The 22,279-nt window shown below is 35.0% G+C and overlaps 1 protein-coding gene across 2 annotated transcripts in view; it reads right to left on the bottom strand.

Moving 5' to 3' along the window:
- Positions 1 to 22,279, bottom strand: part of HECTD2 (HECT domain E3 ubiquitin protein ligase 2) — a 33,020-nt gene continuing 10,741 nt past the window's right edge. Inside the window, exons 6-21 of one of the 2 annotated variants that reach the window (XM_071439113.1) lie at positions 21,672 to 21,736; positions 20,370 to 20,415; positions 19,190 to 19,299; positions 17,625 to 17,773; positions 16,112 to 16,235; positions 15,284 to 15,380; positions 14,299 to 14,406; positions 12,384 to 12,516; positions 9,417 to 9,505; positions 8,229 to 8,387; positions 7,863 to 7,937; positions 6,963 to 7,050; positions 6,605 to 6,711; positions 5,311 to 5,426; positions 4,549 to 4,692; positions 1 to 2,527 (exon numbers count right to left, since the gene is read on the bottom strand). In XM_071439113.1, coding sequence (XP_071295214.1) covers positions 2,407 to 2,527; positions 4,549 to 4,692; positions 5,311 to 5,426; positions 6,605 to 6,711; positions 6,963 to 7,050; positions 7,863 to 7,937; positions 8,229 to 8,387; positions 9,417 to 9,505; positions 12,384 to 12,516; positions 14,299 to 14,406; positions 15,284 to 15,380; positions 16,112 to 16,235; positions 17,625 to 17,773; positions 19,190 to 19,299; positions 20,370 to 20,415; positions 21,672 to 21,736 — 1,731 coding nt within the window. In that variant the 3' untranslated portion in view covers positions 1 to 2,406. Of the gene's footprint in view, positions 2,528 to 4,548; positions 4,693 to 5,310; positions 5,427 to 6,604; positions 6,712 to 6,962; positions 7,051 to 7,862; positions 7,938 to 8,228; positions 8,388 to 9,416; positions 9,506 to 12,383; positions 12,517 to 14,298; positions 14,407 to 15,283; positions 15,381 to 16,111; positions 16,236 to 17,624; positions 17,774 to 19,189; positions 19,300 to 20,369; positions 20,416 to 21,671; positions 21,737 to 22,279 lie in introns of those variants that run through there. The other variant, XM_071439114.1, reaches the window with a different exon arrangement.

Raw genomic sequence — 22,279 nt, 5'->3', positions numbered from 1 at the left:
TCAGCATTTGAAATATTTGATTTAATGACTGGACAATTTTGATACATAAAAATAGATACTTAGTAGTGAACAAGTTTATACAAACAAGATTTCTTTTGTACAGTACAAAACAATGATGGAGATAAAAAAAGATTTGCTGAGTTACAGGGCAAGACACAAGAACAACAAAACACCGTTGAATAAATTTTTTAAAATTATCAGAGGCTTATTTCATAAATACAGTGTAATGCTTTCATTTAACAAATACAAAATTTACTATTTAATTTATCAACATCAGGAAATATATAAAATGTCTTCAAATGACAATCTGATTTAAAAACTGATGCAAATACAATAGCATTTTTAGAATTCTGAGGTAATATTACACATTATCTCAAAAAAAGCTTCAATAAATAAAACTGAACAGAAGGCAAAGTGCAATTCAGTGAAAACGAGAAAAGATAAAGCTCTTATTTTAACAATAGTAGAGAAATAGTTATTAAAAGCAGGTTTAAGCATTAAAAAAATATTTTGGCTAATTTGCCATGTTTTCAGATAATCTGTATAGCTATTTATTCATAAGCCAACCTTTGATGAATCCAATTCTATAAAGAGAGGAAAGGTTGTAGGTCTTTGTTTCCAGGTTTCCTACTTACATCCACATTCAGGTGTTAGAAATTTAACATTGCTTGCAGCTATCTAGTTCATTCAGTGCAACAGTGAAAGCTTAATTTATTTCTCAACATCTGAAATCCTTCAAGTTAAAATTAATTTTAAATTCTCCACTTGGGAGATACAATGAAAAAATGCAGAATTTTTCAGTGCTGCTTTTAGCATGCTTCGTGCTAACCTAGCACAGCTCCAGGCTAAAGCCAATGGAAATTTTATTACTGGTTTCAATGACAGCACTATGGATACAGTGTCAAATATTCTAAAATATCCTAATATTTATCTCTGTCTTAATAAAACAGTAAAATCACCAGTAACTTTTTAGAAGAAATAAAAAAATAAAATGTACACTTAGCTATTGAAGAATATCCAGAACAGCTCTGAAAGCATGAATTAGACAGATTAATTTGTTAATCTTTCATAAATCTGTTGATTTTATGTAAATAATACAGAGAAAGAAAGAAGACTAATATAGTATTTGAGTACAGACACTACAAGATAGATATGCATCCATGCCCCAGCAGAAGTCAATGGGGAAAGCTGACAAATTAGATGCCAAAGTGTCTCAAATGATCTGGGCCTTATTCAGCTGAAAGAAAAATCTACAGAACACACAGTAGCTGTTCAAATTTAAAACTATACTGCATGCTGACAAAGTGTTTCAATTTAATGAATAAAACCCAGATTTACAATTATTTCAGTATTTTAGAACCATTTCTTCCCCAGCTGCTAATTTACTAATTCAGAGCAGACATACCAAGAATTCTTTTCACAAAGTTTGTGCAGTGAAAAACACAAAACATTTTTAAATGCTGGTCTCTAAGTTAATGAAAGTTTCAACATTCTTCAGAAATGTTATTGTGTTCACTTTTGTCACAGCTTATTTAAGACTTTCAACAAAGTTGCTGCAAAGAAATGATACCATAATACACTATATCAGTTTTCCACCAGTTGTGGATATAATTCTCTTCCTAAAGCATTTCACCAGATGTGGTATTTATTTTAAATATCTAGTTTTATTTACTATAATGCTACAGTAGATCTGGCTAGTTTGCTGTTAAGAATGGACATACAAATTCCTTAATACTTGTAGCTTGAACTTGAATCCCCTCAAGCTGAAAAAATACCTTTTAACACTCTTGTACAGTCAAGTGTAAAAGCTGAATATACAACATCTAAAACCTCTTATTCATAAAAATAATTTTTTAGCAGTAAATGGCACTATCAAAACCCTATTTCTTCACAGGCAGTTATTTACATACTTCTTAGACAGCTGGTTTCCCCAAGCAGGAAAACCAGAATAATAAAACTACATACATTTTATAAAGACTAAAATTCCTATTTGCCTTTGTGGAAAAAAAAAAGGCTACATGCTGATGTTATATTTTTTCTGCCACTGGGATTAACCAATAGAGAAATATTCTGTATATTTTCTCCCAGTAGGATACCTTGATGTAAAGGAATTATGATTAATCATAAAGTGCTATTAAGAAAAACTTAACATTTGGGAATTGTCTTAGTTGGGTTTTGTTTATCAAACAGATGAGCTTTTTGTACAAAGAAAGCTACTTCTGAGACAAAGCAAGCAGCAAATGTATTGCCATTCAGGAAAAAACCATACACTTCATATTTAATTTAAAAAAATTATCTAAATGTGATAAACTGGCACAGTATCAAGAGACATAACAATGAAAAGCTTAAAGGCACAATCAGAAGAGTGAATGCTACATAAAAATGCTGTTCTTGGAGTATTTTATCTTATTCCAGACCAAACCCCTCTGCATTTGAAATTCCAATTATTAACTTTTGCCTCAGTTCCTTCTTGTTCTTGTAAGGAGGGAGACAAAGCTGGTTGAAGCAGGTATGTGCCACAGGTAACCTAAAATAATTTAAAAAACACCCAGCAAAACACATTTAAGAATAATGCCATAGAACCAGAGCACTGCCTCTACACGTTCAGTTAAACATTTCTTAAATAAGAAATCCTATAAAAGGAACATTTATCCCAATGTTGGTTCAAGTTCTGTTGAATGCAAGTAACACCACTGCTGGTCAAAAGTACTTCAGATGAGTTTGTTTGCCTGCAACTCCCTCCTCCCTCTTTATTTTTTTTTTTCAAGTTGGAAACATCTTCCACATTCTGTAAACTCCAGGTACCACACGACTTTCTAAACACAAAATCTGGGTACAGTAAAAATCCACACCATGGAAAAGGAAGGTGGGTCCTGCAATAGGTACAGCAGCACAGTTCTGTGTCTGTAAGGATACAGAACTGAGGGTTCAGCCTGGTAAAACAGGTCCTTACAGACTTCAGTGGGGAGCTCTAAAGAACTGACTGGAATGCTAGAAAAACAACAGTTCACCAATTCTGGTCTCAGCTATACCAACACTTCCAAGTTACTTCTGAGAGAGAGCCTGAATATATGTATTGCAGATATGGCTAAGGAATGCCTGACTGAAACACTGGAAACTTTGTTTCTCACTAGAATGGATTAACTGGATGAGCCACAGGTAATAAAAAGCTACAGGAATTTCTTGCCATTTAAACTGTCAAGTGACATGGAGGACACCTGAGGATATATACTTGTCCTACAGCTGATAACTTGGCGGGGAGACAGGAGAGAAAGGCAATGAGCTGAAACTCAACCTGCCACTTGGAAAACACACTGAAAAATGTGTTACAGCTGGACACACATATTTTATTATGTGACTCAAAAGCCCTATAGGTCTCTCTTAATGTCATCCCTCAGTCTTCTGAATGGCACCAACTTGGCCTTTGATCATTGGCAAACATGCTCAAAAGGGGATGGAACCCCCAGATCTGGAAATCCAAGTTACCTTTCCCCTCCCTGCCCTTTAAATGATCACTGAAGATCTGTTATTTGGACTGGAGTTATGGCTTCAGAATTTGGAAAGTTGAGAAGCTTTTATTAAAATTGCCAATTTATATTGCTATTACATTCTTTGATACTATTGTGTGAGCAATATGATGATGGTGTCTACATTTATCCCCGTGCAGGCAGTCTGACAGTAACAATTATCTTGCAAAACATGGACCTTCAGCAGTTTAAAATGCACACTTATTTCAAAACACATTTTCTCATTTTTAAGAAAGAAAACAATTTAAAGAAGGTACATTAAGAGTGATTCAATGTTGACTGATTTATCTTCATTTGTCATCTGATCTTCATGTTCCTTTAAATGTTGCTGGAACCAGTTATTACCTCATTGAGAAAAGCATTAAAAATATCACAGTAATGAGATAAATTAAATTTAAAACAACCTCAAAATTTATTATGTTTATGCCTTTAGATCAGTTCTTCACAGAAAACCCAGCAAAATTCAGACTTTGAAAAATATAGTTCCATTTAAATATTTTGATTACTCTGTTTGAGAAATCTAGGTAAAGCCAGTAATTACTGCTTTGCAGAGAGCTTCAGAGCAGCAAGTTTTTCTATACAGCTTTAAAATTATTTAAACTGACTTGCCCCAGTCTTAAAAATTAAAAAAAAATACTAACTGGCTTGCTATAAATAATGCCATCAAACTCAAAAAATTCAGAAAAAATCATGGTAGTTCAGGGTGTATTTTCATTAGATCAGCTGTCATGTTAGGAATGATAAAAATAAATAATTTATTTGAATTGAAAACATGTAAATAATCCCTATAAATAATTACCAGTCTCAAATGTAAACACCAACTGGAAAAAAAATTTCCTTCTTTTTAAAATTCATGCAATCAATAAATGGGTATAAAATTCTGAAGGCAATTAAAGGAGTTCATGCAGTTTCTTCCTTGCACAATCATTTGCTCTTCTGTAAAAGGACATTCAAGAGCAATAAGGGCTCTTGGGAAAAAAAATTAATGAAAAAAGTTTTAAAAATCCAAAACATTACTTACCAATTAGTGGATGTTTCACTCCTTGAAATCTTGAAATTCAGATCAGCCATTCCTCCCACAGGTACTCTATCACTTCCTGTAGCAAAATGTAGCAGCTTCTTTTGAAGATCCAGAGAAAATCCAAGTACTACATCCCAGAAGTATCTATGCTCGGGGCAGAGGGAGAAGAAAAAGTTGCAAGATGCAATATCATAAAAAAGTAGTATGAAGATGATAATAAAACTGCAAGTACTACATGGTGAATATCACTTACTGAGAGTTTAATTAATATAATCTATAGGACATCAGCAGTACTCCAATATACAAGGGTAAATTCACAAGGAATTGACAAGTACAATATTCTATTAATTTGGAATGATGTCTTGCCAAATGATAGCCCAACACACTTATCTATACAAATAAAAATGCCTTCTACTCACTAATATAAATGTCCTTGGTATCAAAGAGAACTGAGTAAAAAAAGAACTTTTGGAAGACTGGATAATAAAAACACTGACATTTCATATGCAGGATTTGGAGCTTTTCTTTTCAAACTATTCCACTTCAATGTGGTCCCAATCTTTTAAGGACATTCAGTAAACACATACTATTAAGGTTCTAATTCTTCCTACTTATGACAATTTAGTAGTGTCTTTGTCTTATTTAGAAATAGGTTTCTAAAACTTCAGTCATTCTCAGGTTATCCTTGAAGAGATTACTGCTGGAAGACTAACATTCCATGACATTTTAAACTCAGTAATTAGAATAAAAACCCAGGCCTACCGTATAGTCAGATCAGTTTTTTGGTAGCCCTCATATTGGGTACTTCTCTGTAAAGCAGACATGTCCAGTTCAGGACTGCCACAGACAAGAATTTCAACCTCCTCTGGACGAAGTAGCTGCCAAAAATCAAAGATAAAATATTTAATTTTTTAAAGAAGATGAGAAATTATGCTACTAGATTAATTTTTTATTTTGTCATTACAGAAAAATTAACAGAATATCATTCAATGTAAGTCTCTAACTTGGATACATGCTGATTATAGAAAAATTAATTGCTCAGCACTTTGAAGACTCTCTTACTGCCAGACATAGTAGAAAGGTAATTACAGGATAACACAATATTTCAGCATATTATGTTCTTCATTTCTTCATCATTCTTACATTTATTACACTGTCTTGCCTATGATGTCGTCAGACTACAAATGAGTCAGGAAGTTTGTACATATGGAAATCTGAGAGAGGGTCTTGATGTCAATTTTGATTTCAACTTCCGTTTCATTTGCACTGCCAGTCCCAGCATGGGTAGCTGAGCAGCAGAGGCTGACAGAACTCGACTCAGTTGTACACACTGTTGTGCAAAGCAAATACTTCTAACAATAAGCCCTGTTTCATATCCACTAAACTTACACCTACAGAACCCACTTATTCATTGCCTACAACATCATCAAGTTGCGTGGAAGTATGCCATGGCATTTCAATGGATTCTCATTGTCCTTCCAGAACCTTCCCTGTGGCTGGGAACACCTCACTTTGCTGCAAGGTGCCACAGCTCACCAATTTCACTGGAATTTAGAAAATCCCTGACAAGTTGAAACTTTCTCTTCTTTCTCAGTGCAGAAGGGATACTGTAAATTTAAAAAGTCATTCCAACAGCCAAACAGGACGGAAAATAGAAGAATGTTTAATCTCAACCTCGCTGAGTGCTCTTCCTGCAAAAAGCAATATATGTTTTCAGAGGAGTCACTCAGGAGCACTCAGACACAGTTGTTCTGCAGTTCCTAAATGTGGGGAATACATAGAAACCTTGTAAACATTCACTGGAGAGCCTGTGATGTGTCTGTGAATACACAGTGATAAATCTGTCTTCTGGAGCTTTATTTATGGCTTTTCAATGAAACACTACAGAGAATAGTTGATTAATTTCTGATTAATTTCTTCTACTTATGTTGGATTAATCAAGTCTATTGATCAGTCAAGATTCTTTCCAAATCTTAAAATCATCCAGTACAATTTAATTTAGATAACTCATTGTCAAATACTTGAAATAGAAGAGTTATGTTTCACTTATTCTTACCAGTAATGCATATGAAGCACAGACACTATGAAATCCATAATAGAAAGCTGCAAATTGTTTGTAGATCGATCTATTGAGAAGAAAATCAACATAGAGCTGCACATATTCTAAAAAAAAAAAATTGTTTTGTTACATTATAATAATTTTAATCAGTAACTTGTTCTGCCCTCTAAAATTGTAGTGAATATGAAAAACGAAAGCATTTAGTTTTAGATACCATTAAATTGGTAGGCATACCAGAAAGAACTACAGCCATTTCATTTTCACAATCTGTTTATGAAAGCATAGGTTTATAGAAAGGAGAAAAAGGACAAACTTAAATCTACAAAGTATGCGTGGTTAATATATGTCAAATTACCTTTCCTATTCCTATTTGTGACTGGAATTTTATCTCCATTTGGCTTTAAGTTGTAAGATTTTATGACACCAAATTCTTCCTGAAAAACCTACAGAAAAAGAGGAGTCAAGGTGAGCACTGGAAAATAAATTAATATACTTACAAATGCCAAGATTATGTCATGTATTCCCTTCCTTTCTTCAGCACATGCTGTAATTCTGAGGGTTGTGAGGCTTTTACAAGTTAAATATTACAGTTTTCAACAAATTGCTCAGAAAATTAGTATTCCAAGAACAAAATTTGACCCTGTTACATAGTGGCATGTCAAAACGACCTGCAGGCTCAGAAGCCATAGAGCTTTTCATACAAAAGAATAGCACAGGAGCAGCAAATGCAATTAAGAAGGTATTTGCTCTGCTGTAGCTCACCTAGGAACTAAGTACCACCAATATGAAATTTCATTAACTCATATGCGTGTTCTGAAACAATGAGTAATTGAAAAAGACTTTCCTGACTGAAATAGCAGTTACAACACACAGGTCAGGCAAAACTGTAAGAACCTGAACAGGCTATTGCTGAAGTGAGATTTCTTGGACAAAGTGAATAAAAACACCAAGTGAACTTTGACTATCTTCTGGGTTAGACAGAAAAGCAAAGAGCTGGAAATGCACCAGCAGCTGGTGGTGAGCACTGGGCTCACCTACACTGTCAGGAGCAACAGCCTGGAGTGTCACCACGGAGCCAACTGCGGAACATGCAGCAGTGCCGGGCAGCGCAGCTCCAGGAGCCAGCTCTGATCCCGTGCACTTATATTCCAAACAATTAGCAGTCACACTGCAATAAGCCACTCCATTGCCATTCTAGCACTGGGAAAAATCACTGAACGAGTTGAGAACCACTTAGAATTGTGCATTTAATGACCTGAAAGGTTGAGTAGAAATCCTCTTCAACATTGCCTTCATAGGATAGAAGTTCACTTAGTCCATGCGCCAATTCCTACAATATAAGTAGAAAACTATTTAGTAAATCTACAAAATTAAGTGATGCACTTTGCAAGGATATGCTAGAAGCATTGTTTTACACAGAAAGCATCTTGGAAAAAGCTGTATTTTTAAAATGCATGCTATGCTAGAAAACACAGAGATTTTCTGTTTCCATCAGAAGACGACGTTATCAGCCTGTGCTGAAAAACAAGCTGTTTTCAAACAGTTCATAACTCTAGCATTAAATATGAATAAATCAGGTTTTATATCAGTAGTTTTGCCTCTTAGAAAATGTAATACTTACAGGCATAATCTGAAACAGGTCATCTAATGTGACACCACAGATGCCTACAAGTGCGTTATGATCACAGGGAACAATGGGAGGACTCAATAATTTCTTGTAACAGCAAGGTGGGAAACGAATATCCAAGGTGATACTGTTATATACAGCAAGTCCCATAAGCTATATATGTCAAAAGTTAAGGGCAAATCTGACACATCCATATTATAGATAGTATTTCTGTAGCTTGGAAAAAGTATTTTAAGATTCATGCTCAACAAACAGAAGGAATGTGAATTATTTCATTGTTTCTGGACTGACAATTTTAAATACAGTTTTTCATTACAATTAAGCAGTGGTTAGCATGGTCAAATGATGCACATTGGCAGAATGCTTGAGAATCTTCTCTATAATATTCTATACAAGCATTTCTACAATAAATTTTCCAAAGTATTGTTATGAAAAATAGAAAGATAAATATGTATTTTCTAGTGAGAGATCAATAAAGCAATGTTTCTTTTAAATAAATCTAAAAGCATTAAGACATACCTGCACTGGTACTACAGCTCATCCATTAGCATATTTAAGTGCATCCCATGAAACAAATTGAAACGATCCCAATTCAGCTTCTCACAAGAATAAAATAGATCTATTTAGGTCTATAGAAAAGACCTACAACCACCATCTGATCCAACTGCAATCAGTTAATGGACACTATTACATCATCTCAGTGGAGTTATGAGCATATACTATCATGAATTGTTTGTCTGAGGTCTTCATTTATAACCACAACAGAAAACCTAGAAAATAAACTAGGGCTCAAAATAGCATGTGGCTTCCATTGTGTAATAAAAAAGGCAAAAAGCCACATACTGCTCAATGGGGACTTGAATGAACTATTAATGAACACAGACACATTGATGTTTACTGAAAGAAACTCCAAGGTTTAAAGTTACAACTTATAAACAAAAAAGTTGCATGTTTAATATTGACTTAGCATTTTCTGGCTGTAAAATGTACCACGTACCCACACACCACCATTTTCTTCCTATTTTTAGTTCACTTGCTTGAACAATACTGAAAAAAAATACATTTAAAATGGAACATAGATGTATACACAACCTTTGAAGGAGCTTGAGCCAGTGCCTTATTTCATCCCCACACCATTCCCAGAATGTCATTTGGAACATTCTAGCAGACATAAAAGGATACAGCTCCAACCAGTCGGAATTCTGAGTAGTTGTCACATTTAAAGCTGCTGAACCAATGGCACTGTGAGTCCTTGTGGTAGGTGAACATGCCTGCAGAATGGCAATGTGATCCTTAAAAAAGCACTGAGCTTTGTAAGAACTTGTACAAAGCCTCCTCTTTCTTACCCATGCACCCCTGGAATGCTCCTGGGGTGCCCACATCCCATGCTTGTTCTCAGGACCCTGTTCCCACCCATGGCAGGAGCCTGCAGGCTGGTGCTTGGGAAGGAGCACCAAGGGCAGTGCCAAGCCTGAAGCAGGCTCAAGCCCACCAGCTCTGTTTGGTGCTGGTGCAACAGGTCCTTCAGGGCGTCCAGTTGTGGATATTCCACATTTTCCCTATGCAATCTGTTTCTTCATTGCACTCCAGCATCGGTACTGCCATAAATATTAACTGTCTAACTAAAAATTTTCTTACTGCAATGTAAACTCACTTCCTCCTCTCTTTCTAGGTCAATAGCAGATGACAATCCCAAAAAATGCTGGCATGAATCCCATGATACAAATACCATAAGTTTACCTTCTTAGAATAGAAAACTGTAAATGGTTTATGTTATACACACACTACCAGCAAAGGGATATGTTTCATATTTTCTGTCAAAAAATTATACCAGAAAAGTTAAAAAAGCCCCAAACCACACGTACCCTAAAAAAGCCACTCATGGGTCTAAATGACAAGCTAGATCCTGCTGAAATCATGAGTATAGATGAGTTTGACTGCTATTTGAGTCAGATACAGAACATTCTGTTTTAAAGAGTGACAGAAAGTAAAAACCTACATAATGAAAGCAGATTGTTAGCTGTTAGCTCTCAAATGCCTAGGAAGTATTGCTCAGAGAAGTAAGACACACTCGCATAAAGGTGCTTTAATGCAGAAGTAAACTGGATAAAATGTGATGGCCTTTTTGAATTTGTTGGAATTGAATGGGCCAAGCTTATTATTGTTGCCAAGGTCTGTACAAACCAAAGCACTGACTAGTTCTAAGCATATCTTGTATGCAATAGCTCACTGTATCTCTGTTTGAAAAAAAATTTGGCGAAAAATAATATTTAATTGAAAAAAAAAACCAAACCAAAGTCCTTTTCATTAAAAAAAGAAATGAAAATCCAACTTTTCTCAGGGACATCCAGTTCTTATGATAAATTACAGGCAAAAAGCTGCCTTCACATTTTTCCCCCCACTCTCCTGAACAATTTATCTTTTGAAGCCCTTTTTGAACTTATCACAAAAGGTGATAGACACTGCCATTAGACATTGCCAGAAGCAACAGAACAGCTGCATGTAAGGCAGAGCAAAGCTCACATGCTAAAAGATGATAAGGATGTTGGAACAAAATAGGTTTCGAATCCCATTTGTTAATTGTCCACACCAAGATAAAGAAAGCATTGCAAAACACACAGCTGACTTAATTTAAGAGTTTTTAAATTCCAGGAGTTAAACCTGAAGAATCAGTTAACCTGGAAAGGGTAATAACAGTGATATTTTCCCTTCCAAGCTTCTGACGTGTTACTTGCATCTTAAACATTACAGACAGTAGAGGATACAGTCCCTTTCCAAGGGACAAGTATATTTCTGAACTCCTCCCACACTTGGCTGATAGTCGTAACAATGAAAGAATTTGCACTTTCACGTAAGGAAGTCTGCCAGAAATAGTGAAAAAATAAATTACTCTGACTGTTTCCAAACTCATCAGTTAGCAAGCTCTGCTGACAGCTTTTTTACTAATGGAACTGTCAAACTTACAGAATGCTTTCTGCAGGATAAATTGTTTCCTATTAAGGTTGCTATCACCAATGTCATGTCTTCACACAGACCCCGTTTTAGTGGAAAAAGGGCTACAGGCAAATTATCTCAGCAGATATGATGACATATTAATGACTTAAAATTCTGTACCTTTAGAAGAAGTCCTAATAACAATAAAGGACCATGATTTTAAGGGACATGAACACTTCCAGGCAAAGACAGGCAAGCTCAATGACTATCAGGTGTTATGCTCAAGTCCCTGGAAATCAATTTAAAAGCCATCCTGTCAACACTTTGCACTACTGATGCACTAAGTCATCAGTAATGTATCCATGCACAGAGGAAAGCTCATTAGAGTGGTGAATAAAACACACCCAGATCCATCTACATCACTATAAAGTAAGAGGATAGAACTGCTTGTTTATGACCACTCACTCACGTCTTACAATGGCCTGTTTAATCAAAAAGCCTTACTTTTTTGTCCCCTTGGGCATGAAATGCCCTTACAGGCTCACAAGTCCTGGTAACATCAGAGTCAGGCTTTTTCATTCAGGCTCACAACTGCTATACTGTCTCTGCTCCTGACTGAAGGACCTTTCTTTTCTGAGATTACCCCAGACCCCTTTAAGAATACTGACTACACAGATATCACAAACAGAACGTACGACAACAAAGGTTCAAGTAAAAACTAACCTCTACCTATCCTAGTCACAGAAACAGTACTAGAATGTGCAGGCACTCTCAGTGCAACTACCAGCACCAAAAAAATCCCCATTGATACATGGGAGACCAAGGTTGGCAGTTTGCCAGAACTGAGCATAGTAACAGCACCCAACTATAGTCGCTGACAAAACCCAGCAAAGCTCCCTCCCTAAACTAGCAATAAGAAGACAACTGAGGGCAGAAAGAGAAAATGCAGCATGTGAAGAAATAGGGAAGGATGTTAAATGATAAACCAATACATTTGGCCTTATCTCCACTTGAATATTTGCTAAACCACTGAGCTGTTTCAGGCTAAGATAATTTCCTTCATAACTAATAGCTAAGTTATTAAAAAGTTTATGCTTTGGATTTGTGCTAAAAAAAAGTGTTTATAATACAAAGACATTTCCATTATTGCTGAGTAGTGCTTACACAGAATCTGAACAAATTCTCACAATCTACTTAAAAATTATGAGGACTCACCATAATCTGGGTGAAAAATCTGCCGAATCAAAAGCAGAAACCATTCCTTTGTCAGGCCACCCATATCAAGACCAGCTTCTCCTACAAATGTGACTTTCAACTTCTTTTTCAGATCTGCCTTCTTCCTTGCTAGCTATTGTGAAATAGGTAAGGCAGAAGAAAAAGGACATTTAACATATTATCACTACCACTAGCCATAGAGAACACATCTCAGCCTCTGCTCTACTGCTCTCGCTTTGATGAAACCATTAATTTGCATAATTTTCTACTAATAGGTCAAAACTATATTAAAACAATGACTGAATTGCAGAAGCAAGACAATTATGACTACTTGACATCATCAACTTTGCACATGGTGTCACTCTCTGGGCTTGAAAAGAAGTTAGGTGGTGTACAAACAGGCTTAAAAAGCAATTAGATATAATGAATTGAGTTTGTCTGGAATATTTCAGACCTACATAATTTTTTACCTTTTACTGTGCTACCAGAAGGAAATGACAAATTATAAAAATACTTAGATGTAATTTGGAAATATTTAGAAACAGGGAAGTAAGCTAACACTTTCAATATTTGGACACCATTTGGTTCTGTGTAAGATGCCTGCCAGCAAGTATCACTGCTTTTTAGAAATGTTTCTTAGACAATGGTAACAAGCACTTTTCATTGTGTTGCTCTAAGAGATAGCTTTTCATGCAGGTGATCTTTCAGACTGAGTCTCTAGGCAAGCTTCCTTTAAACCATTAATTACTGTCCAGCTCCAGAGAAAGTGTTTAAACCAGCCAAGAATATGCATGTGCTAAAATAATCTCCATGTTGTTAGTTGCTCAAGCAAATTCATATTACATAGATTTTATAATTATAAGTATTTGTGTTATTTGAAACAAGTTATTTATTAGCTGAAGTGATTCTCCTTTGCAAATTTTTTAAACTTGAAATACAAGTAAGACGTCTTCACTCTCCACCTGCCGCTCCCCATAAATTTGAAAATATGAATATAATACATTTATACTCATCTCTGAGATGGGTAGAAGAAAACACTGGAAATAAACAGGAGAATATTTCAACAGTAAAAACTTTTGAATTTGCTCTTGGTTATTTTAGAGTGGTTAATAAAATGACAATGCCTGAGAGAAAGCAATATTACCAATTATATTTCTTTTGTCTTAGGAGAAAAGGCCAAAAATAGACAGGTTTTAAGATAGAAAAATAAAGTTTAAACTTACATTTTATGACATGAGTAATCAGAATTTGTTTGAGGCTGTTTTCACTACATGGACTTATTTTTCAGTATCATCAGGCTCAATGTTGAGAAATCTCAAAGTTGAGAAAGAGAGGGAACTAAATTTCACTAAATAATGTTAATTAGCAAGTGGATACTGAAGAATTGTCTACTTTAATGAACACATCTGTTTCATTTCTAAAAAAGGAAAACTTACATTGAAGAATGTGAGGAATTAGTTAAAAGAATTTAAGACTAGAAAGCCCAAAATTATTCTTATAGGATAGAGAAGGAAAATAATAAAAATATTCAAAGAATTAGAACAGAACAACCTCATTAGTGATTAGTCACATACTATTCATGCTGCTATCATGGAATCAAGTCCTACAGAAATCGATAATTGTGCACGCTATTTTTAACAGAAAAAATACAAACACAAAAACAGACCATGTGCAAGCATGTATGTTTGTTATGGGTTTAGCTACAGAGCACTATAAGCACAGGAAATGAATTTCAAAATGTCTAACCCAATCTGTTCTGTGGGACTATAATTTTGACAGTAATTAAATTATCTTTATTTAGTATTATGTAGTTATATTCCCAATCTCTTAGTGTAAAAGATTTAAATATGACTTATCAAATTGAAATCTAACAATAGCTACAGCAACACACCATTTAATTTTATGTTTTTGTTACCTCATCAAGTGAATCACTAACAAGGTGTGTCCTCCTCACTTTGACATTTAGGAATAACATATTCATGTCAGGCTTCTGTCTGCGAGAGACTTTATCCACAAGGCTTTGCTATTTGAATGAAAAAGAAACAGCACACATGCAGTATCTTCATTTGAAAAAAAGGTGTCACACTTGTTAACTGTAAAAAGGTCTCAGTATCGTGTATTGAAGACATTCCCTGACACTGTAACTGCTTCAGTCTCTTCCAGGAGATGAAGAGAAATTTCTTTTCTACTGCAGATACCTTCTACACTACATTTGAATTAATGTATTGGGAGGTTTAACAAGAAGGTGGCACTTCCCAAATTGTTAGAAATAAACCCGTAAGATTCTGGAAACTGGCTTATGCTTTAATTAGTTATCCACAAGGTATATCCTGCAAGACAGGAGTGGATAGGTGGTGGTGCTGCCACACAGGGCACTGAGGAGAAGAGTATCACTTATCACCTGTACAAAACTACTACTGAAGGAGGCAGACAATGCCTTTTTCCACCCAGAAGAGGCTGCTCAGAAGCTGTACCTCTTCCACGACCTGAAAGGATACAGTTGAATCTTAGTCTTCCATGACAACACACCTCCATAGAATAAACTACAAAACAGTTCAAGATTCTCATAGAATTTTTCTTCCTTAATCATTGTGTTAATTTAACATGCTAGCATGTTATGCTGGTTTCTCAAAAGAGGAAGAAAAGTAAGTCAATACTAGAAGCTATTCTCTAAAACACTGCCCTCTATAAGGATCCTGAAACTAAGTACACAAAAAGAAAAAAATACTCAGAGAGCCCAGCATGGACATCTGTAGACTATTCATAGTAAAATGGTTTAAGTTCTTGTTCAGGGTAGTCAGAAATACTAGAAGTTGTAACAACAGGTGTAATATCAGTCTAACAAATACTCATAAAGTACCAATGGATGAGACATAAACATTTATCATTGAGGGACTTACCCGTGCAATACTTATCATTTGTTGTTCTGAGTCCCTCTGAATAATAACTTTTTTTGCTGCTATAGAAATAATAAATGGGTATTGACAGAAAGAAAACCTAACAAGAGAAAAGAAGATTAAATATTTTCTTTCTAGAATACTATTTTCATTTTAAGAATATGGGAGTGAATTATCATTCAGTAAGTAATTCCTCCACAATAATTTGCAAATAGCTGCTGTTTTTTCACTTTGTATATAGTGATACTTGACTCACTAGAACAAACTGTTATTTGAAAATACTGCTAGAAACTGAATTTAGTAATACTTATCTTTTTTCATTTGGGTTTTTTTTTGTGTTTTGTTTTGTTTAGTTGTTTTTTTCCCTTCTCAAGTAGAATATCAGGTACCAGACAGAAGAGCAGCCTGAAATACCTGATTCAGTGGAGCAAATTATGGTCTCCAAGTTTTCCCCAACTACTGCTGAAGGCAAGGAAAATGCCTATGAATGTAGAGGCTAAAATATGTCTGTAGTAAGACACAGTCAGAAGTCTATGCCAATAATTAATAAAATTACTTTATTATCATCCATACTTTACATATTTTCTCTAGTTTGCAAAGGCAGAATGAGATTTATTTCAGACAATCTCACATCCATGCAGTAGCAAGTAGTAGCTATAATATGTTTTTAAATAAAATAATACAGTATTTAACGTGGATCTGTACAGACATAAATGGCGTGCATATCATATACAGACACTGTACATCCACTACATTTAATATAGATTTACATAGCATAGACACAATGCTTTGAAGTACTACTCAACAAGAAACAACCAGTAATTCTCTTACCTGTGAGAATTGCCATAGCATTGCCAGTTATGATATTCTTCCATAAGATCAATATGATCAAGTGTAGAATTATAGAAATCCGTATATGAAATAATAGGAGGGCTAATCAGACTATTTGCAGCATCTGCAAAGAAAACACAAAAGTCTTTTAATATAATGCCTAGGTTCAGCACATCTCATTTCTTGGCATCATGAGCACCAGTGATCTCAAAAACTTTAGGCCAAGTCTAAAATAATACAAAAAATTTATAGCTTTGTTACAGAACTTAGCTCAGTCTTAGCTACAGAACTATAACTACAATATAACACTATACAACATCACATTAATTGCTGTAGAAAACAGTAAATCCCTAGTCCAGCCCATTTATGATAAGGGAACCTCAGTTTGACTCTGGTTTCCTTAGTGACAGACACTAAATTAAGGTTTTATGGATAAAGGGTACTATGTTCTGCTGAAATTGATGAAAAAGCAGTTTGATAAATGAAAGTGTTTAAGAAATCCATATAATTTCAAGCAGCTATGGCTAGAAAATCTACTTTTTTTTTCCAGTATACCATCTAGACCTGCACAAAAATTAAGTACTTGACAAAAGGAAGAAAGCTTAAATGTGAATTCTATCTCATTATATAATGGTATTCATAAAGTGTCAAACAGTTAATAGGTTTTCTCCATTTAGCATAATATAATTTTGGACAGTCAGACACAAAGTAGTGTCTTCTGATTGACTAAATAGCTCTTTTCCCAGAATTAAAGAACAAGCAACTCTTTCATAGATGACTATAAACACATCTTAGGCTTAGATACAGGTGTGCTAACGTGCCTAACTCTGGACAGGCAGGACTGTGCAGAAGACTTTTAAGTAGAAGTTTTAGGTTGACAGTGAAAATATCTTAATTCCAATTTTAATTTTTATTTGGTGGTTTAGTCTTCTCCTAAAACAGAGAAAGTAAATACTCTAATCACCACTTGGCAGCAGTTAAGAAGGTTTACATTTGCAGTAGTCAAATTTGCTGTGCTCTCTGTTGAACTGAGCAGGAATTCATTTTTTAAGCTGTAGTTTTGGATGTAAGAGGCACATGCATTGCCTAACTTCCTTTAGAAGCTAAATATTCTGTGGGGGTAGGTGAGTTGCAGAAGAAATTCTGGCAGCTACAAGTTTAAGACAGCTTATTTTATAAATCTAAGGGAAACCTTAACCATTGGTTACTTCTGTGAATTTCTGTTTGAACAATCTTCAGTTGTTGTCACGGGAAAACTCTGTATAACAATTATCCTCTACTGGAAAGCAAGTAGGATGACTTACCAACAGAGGACTCTTGCTTACTACATTTTAGCATTTTATTGTAGTTTGTACTGTGCCACCATCATTATCAGTCTTCCCCAGAAGAGGAGCAGTAAAAACTATCCTCACCCAATATGTGTGTGCATGTGTAGAAAACAAACCCCATATACACAAACAAATATACATATAAAAACATATACATGCCCACACAGCTCAAGAAAAATACCTACTAAATAAAGCCAGGACTTTTGTTGCTGATGGAATCCACCAGGTACATTTCACCATAGGTGGAAACTCTTCAGGTTTTGCAGGAAACAGCCGTAAAGAAATAAATTGCAGTAACCTGTCCACCACCTGCTTGAACCTCTTCTGTGAAATCCTAAAACAAACATGCTGCACTTACTCTCACGTGATCACTGTCTACACTAGAGTTTGTTATCAAATTTCAATGCTTTTAAAGAAACTCCCTCATTAAAATTTTTAAATTCAATTTGAATTGTTTAAATTATTTTTTTTAAATATTTTTGTCCTGTACATAAAAACAAAATTCTACATGTAAAGTTTGAAAAAGAATGCATTTAAATATTGACACATGGTAATTCTCTTCAGTGTGTCCCTAACTATGCTCTTTAAGTCTGTGGGAAAACAAAAACAAGAGCAATAGAATAATTATCTGTTCTTGACTTTTAGTGAACAAAACAAAAATCCTTATCAATTTCACTCCACACTCTGAATACTGAGGAATTCTGATTAATTTTAAGATACATGGTCCTTTTAAATACAAAGTGGTATATGCTTCATATGCTAGTGCCATGTGCATATTTTAAATTACGTGTTGCACCACTTCAATAATAGCACAACAATACACATACATGTGTAGACATGTTAAAATAGCCTTTTCTAAACAAGAACTCTCCTATTTTAATGGTTTCCATTTCTAATACATGCTTTAAAGACTAAAAACATTGATATGTCTATTGCACCCTTAACTAAAAGTGGAAACCTCATTTGTAAATGCAGTTCCAATGAAGTAATATTCTACCACAATTTTAAGCAAATCTGGACATAGGGAGGGGAGGGAAATTGAATTACCATCCTTGCAGAGAAGAAAATCCTTAATTAAGATTTCCTAGGAGAATTGGAAATTGCAAATGTGGCCAAACTTTGTTTTTACCTCAAACAGAATTTTTGCTTAGTCAGTACATGGAAGGCAATCTGCATACAAACCTAGGAGCTGCTCTTTGGGCAGCTACCCCCATATGACTTTTTTGTGAGGTGCTCTTAGAGTTCTTTCAATTAATTACAAATCTAATGCCCTAACCACACTCTCTCACCACCTCTATTGCACTAGGAAGCCAGGCCACTAGTTTGGCTGTGGTTTCTGTATACTACAGCAACATTACAATATCTTTTGCAATTTACGTGAGATTAAACTTTATTTAAACAAAGATCATAAAGATGTTTGTTTTAATAGTACCATGTAAATATATAAACAAAAATTTACACACAAGTTATTTTGCATATGTTATCAAAAATAACTCTGGTAAGTTATTTGATTAAGGCTTCTCTGCAAAAGTATAATAATTTTTATACATTATGTACATTTTGCATCTATAAATCAGTATCACTCAGTGGACTATGTCCACATGTATTTGAAAGTAACAAAACCAATCTCTTTAGTCAATTAAAATAATTTTCATTTAATTTATAAAACAGTCAACATCAATGGAAATACAGAACAATTATAATCCTAGAAATGGAATTTGTAATGTGGGGTTTTGGTTTTTTGTTTTACTTTTTAGACCAGTGCACTAGGAAATGATGGTCAGCTTCTGTTAAGGCTGCTATCTGTCTTAGCAAGTGAGCATAGATGACATAAGTAGAAGTGTTACTAAATTGAGGATTCTGAAAAAGATTAAAAAAAGTGTTAGGTTAATAAATTGCATAAAGGGAAAAAAGTCATTAGGATTTTTTTCTTATGTTTGTTGTTGCCAGTACAATTACACAAGAAAGTAGTTCACCAAACAGCTGTGACAGAGGTAAAACTATGGGAAAAAACAACTCACAACTTCTGTATTGTAAAAATATGATTTTTTTCCCCTAAAAGAAAGCCCACAGATAGCCCAAAAGCAGTACTCAAAATTCTGGATCATTCTTTACATTGTAACACAAACTACACTCCTCTAAGTGATGTGGTTTTCATATCAGTAATACAAATTCTTATAGCTCCTGTCTATCCCATATCAATCCAAACTAATTTTCCCTCTATTCCATGTGTTCACATATTCCCTTATTTTAGCAGGAGACATTATTTTTAATTCACAGCTAGTATACACCACCCCAGAGAAGAAAAGGATTGTCTCAATAAATTAAATTGCCATTTGATATTTTCAAATAGCAGCAGAAACTGCTCTTTGTGTGCAGAGGTGTTAGGTACACTAGCAAAATATAAAGGGGAAATCTGCTATAAATGCAAGCCAACTATAGCAGCAAAGGCAAGAGGTGACCACAGACAGAAATCAGACATTGTAACCAGCCAGATAGACTGGAAAAAGTCAGCCAGACAGAATGGATAAAATGCAACACTGGAAAAAGTCACAGCAATATCAGAAAGTGCATATACTGAAACTTTCAGAGTTACAGCACCCTAATACAGCAAATCTGGGAATAAGGACAATGTAAGAACAAATAAATAGGTAAAATATTTATTCTTCCAACCCAGAAAAGAAAAGCAAACAATTACTTGTCTATCAGTGCATTGTTTTAGTCCATTCAACCTTTCCCCATCAACTGTCTTCCATTAAGCTCCCACTCCCATCATGCATTACACTTTTTTACATATTTTAACGCATTCTTACAACAGGAAATTGGATGTAAAGTATCTCAGCTATATAAACTATCTTGTTTGCACAGTATACTGGTTTATAGATTGTAAGTTGACACATACTTACATAAAAATACTGTATTTTCCTTACCTGTAAAAGTATACAATATGCTCTAAGATCATCCTTTGTTCGTGGCCTATGAAGGAATGAAATGATAAACAGAACCATATGGATCCATAATTAACAGACATTAAGAGTCATGATATCATGAATGATTTTGTTTTGCTTTGCTAATATGTATAAAATACCATATTAAAGAATCTTCACTGCTCTCAAAAACTGAAAAGGTCATTTAGAGATTCTGACAATTCTCTGAAAGTAGCAGGCCGTTTATCATCTGTCTTTTTAAAATGTGTCAGAAGGCAAAAAAGGGTCAGAATTGAAGAGTCAGAGGTGTTCTAAAGAGGGAATTCAGCATTATTGTCTATCTCAAGTGACACCCTAAAGGAGTTTATTTGCTCCTCTTTGATATTTCCTGCAAGAATTCTCCATACACTTCTACCACTGCAGCCTCTGTACTCCTTCATTTTTATCAAGGCTTTTACATAACCACAATTAAATAAACACAATTAAAGTCTTAAAACTATCTACCCTAATAACTGCATGAACCAAAATCCCATCCTTAAACGCAATACTGCTCCTAACCCTGCTTTCCCTTGCAGGCCTCCCTCCTCTGACAGGATTCTTGCCCAAATGACTCATCATTCAAGAACTAACTAAACAAGACATAGCCCCAGCAGCTACACTTATCTCCCTCCTCTCCCTACTAAGCCTATTCTTCTATCTTTGACAAATACACGCAGCAACAGCACAAAAAGCAGTGTGAGTTGGAGAAAGGGGTTGCCAAGACCTGGGTCACATGTGAGCTACAACATGCCACTGTCTCTTGCTATACCTTTTTATAAATTACACTATGCACTCTCACTTCTATTACTTCATGCTAAGATGCTGTCATCTCCTGCTTGTTGGCTATCCCCTTCTGCATCTTGTACTGCTCTTTCTCTGGTGCTGCCTCACACAAACAGTATTGTGAAGCAAACTGTGGATCAAGGAATTGTCCTGGTTGCTGTTGGGGGACAGACAATGAGAACAAGTTTTAACCTAGTTGAATTCTTAAATTCATCTCCCAATTAAGAAGTCCAAAGAAATGCCCTGGCAACAAGCAGCTGAGATTTGGTGACAGAATGCATGGCCGTGTATGGATCTGTCTCTCAGAGGTTCAAGGCCAGCTCACAGAGTTCAAGACCTGTTTCAGCAGACTTGCAAAAAGAATTAAGTTCTTATGTATCAAATAAGTTGCATCACATTTTCTTTCTTTGCCTAAAACAATAAATATAAAACATATAGCAAATTTAAGTGCTGGTGCAGCACTGATGCAAACATTATAATTACCCTGTCCATTCTTGCAGTAGACCATTAATTATTCCTTTTAGGACTGACTTCTGAACATCTTGAGGCTATGAAGAAAGGAGAGGAAAAATAATATCTGAAGTAATTACACATATTCAATACAAGGCATTGTACAAACAAGCAACTTTGCTATGCTTATATTTCAAGACAGCTAAGAAATCTTTTGTCTTATGATGCTGATGTCCTAAATATCTTCCTCACAGATGTACTAGGGGAATGTGGGGTTGGGCCAATAGTGCCTTTCAACACTTATACCCTGTAAATATAATTTCTAAACCACTCCTGTCCTTTGTATACTAGGCCTACATTTTACTATTCCCATCCTCACATTTTTTTAATTTCTCACCATGCAGTCCCATCACTACCATGTAATATCTCTAAGATATGCAGTCTTTAAGAACTACCACAATATAAACTATGCTTTACTAGAAGGAAAAATTTCCTCCTCTTTTACTAGAGCAGCTGTCAGGATTCTATGACAATTCTCATGGGATCATCTGAAGTATGTTTTGAGAGATTCTTCAGAAATCATGCCTATCTGGGAAAAACTTTGGTATAAAATGGTATAAAACATGAATTCTTTTTCTCTA

The sequence above is a fragment of the Agelaius tricolor genome, unplaced genomic scaffold (genome assembly GCF_023055355.1).
Source record: "Agelaius tricolor isolate 1412-34295 unplaced genomic scaffold, bAgeTri1.0.p SCAF_13, whole genome shotgun sequence".
Classification (NCBI taxonomy): Eukaryota; Metazoa; Chordata; class Aves; order Passeriformes; family Icteridae; genus Agelaius; species Agelaius tricolor.
This window is presented reverse-complemented; position numbering and strand designations above follow the sequence as displayed.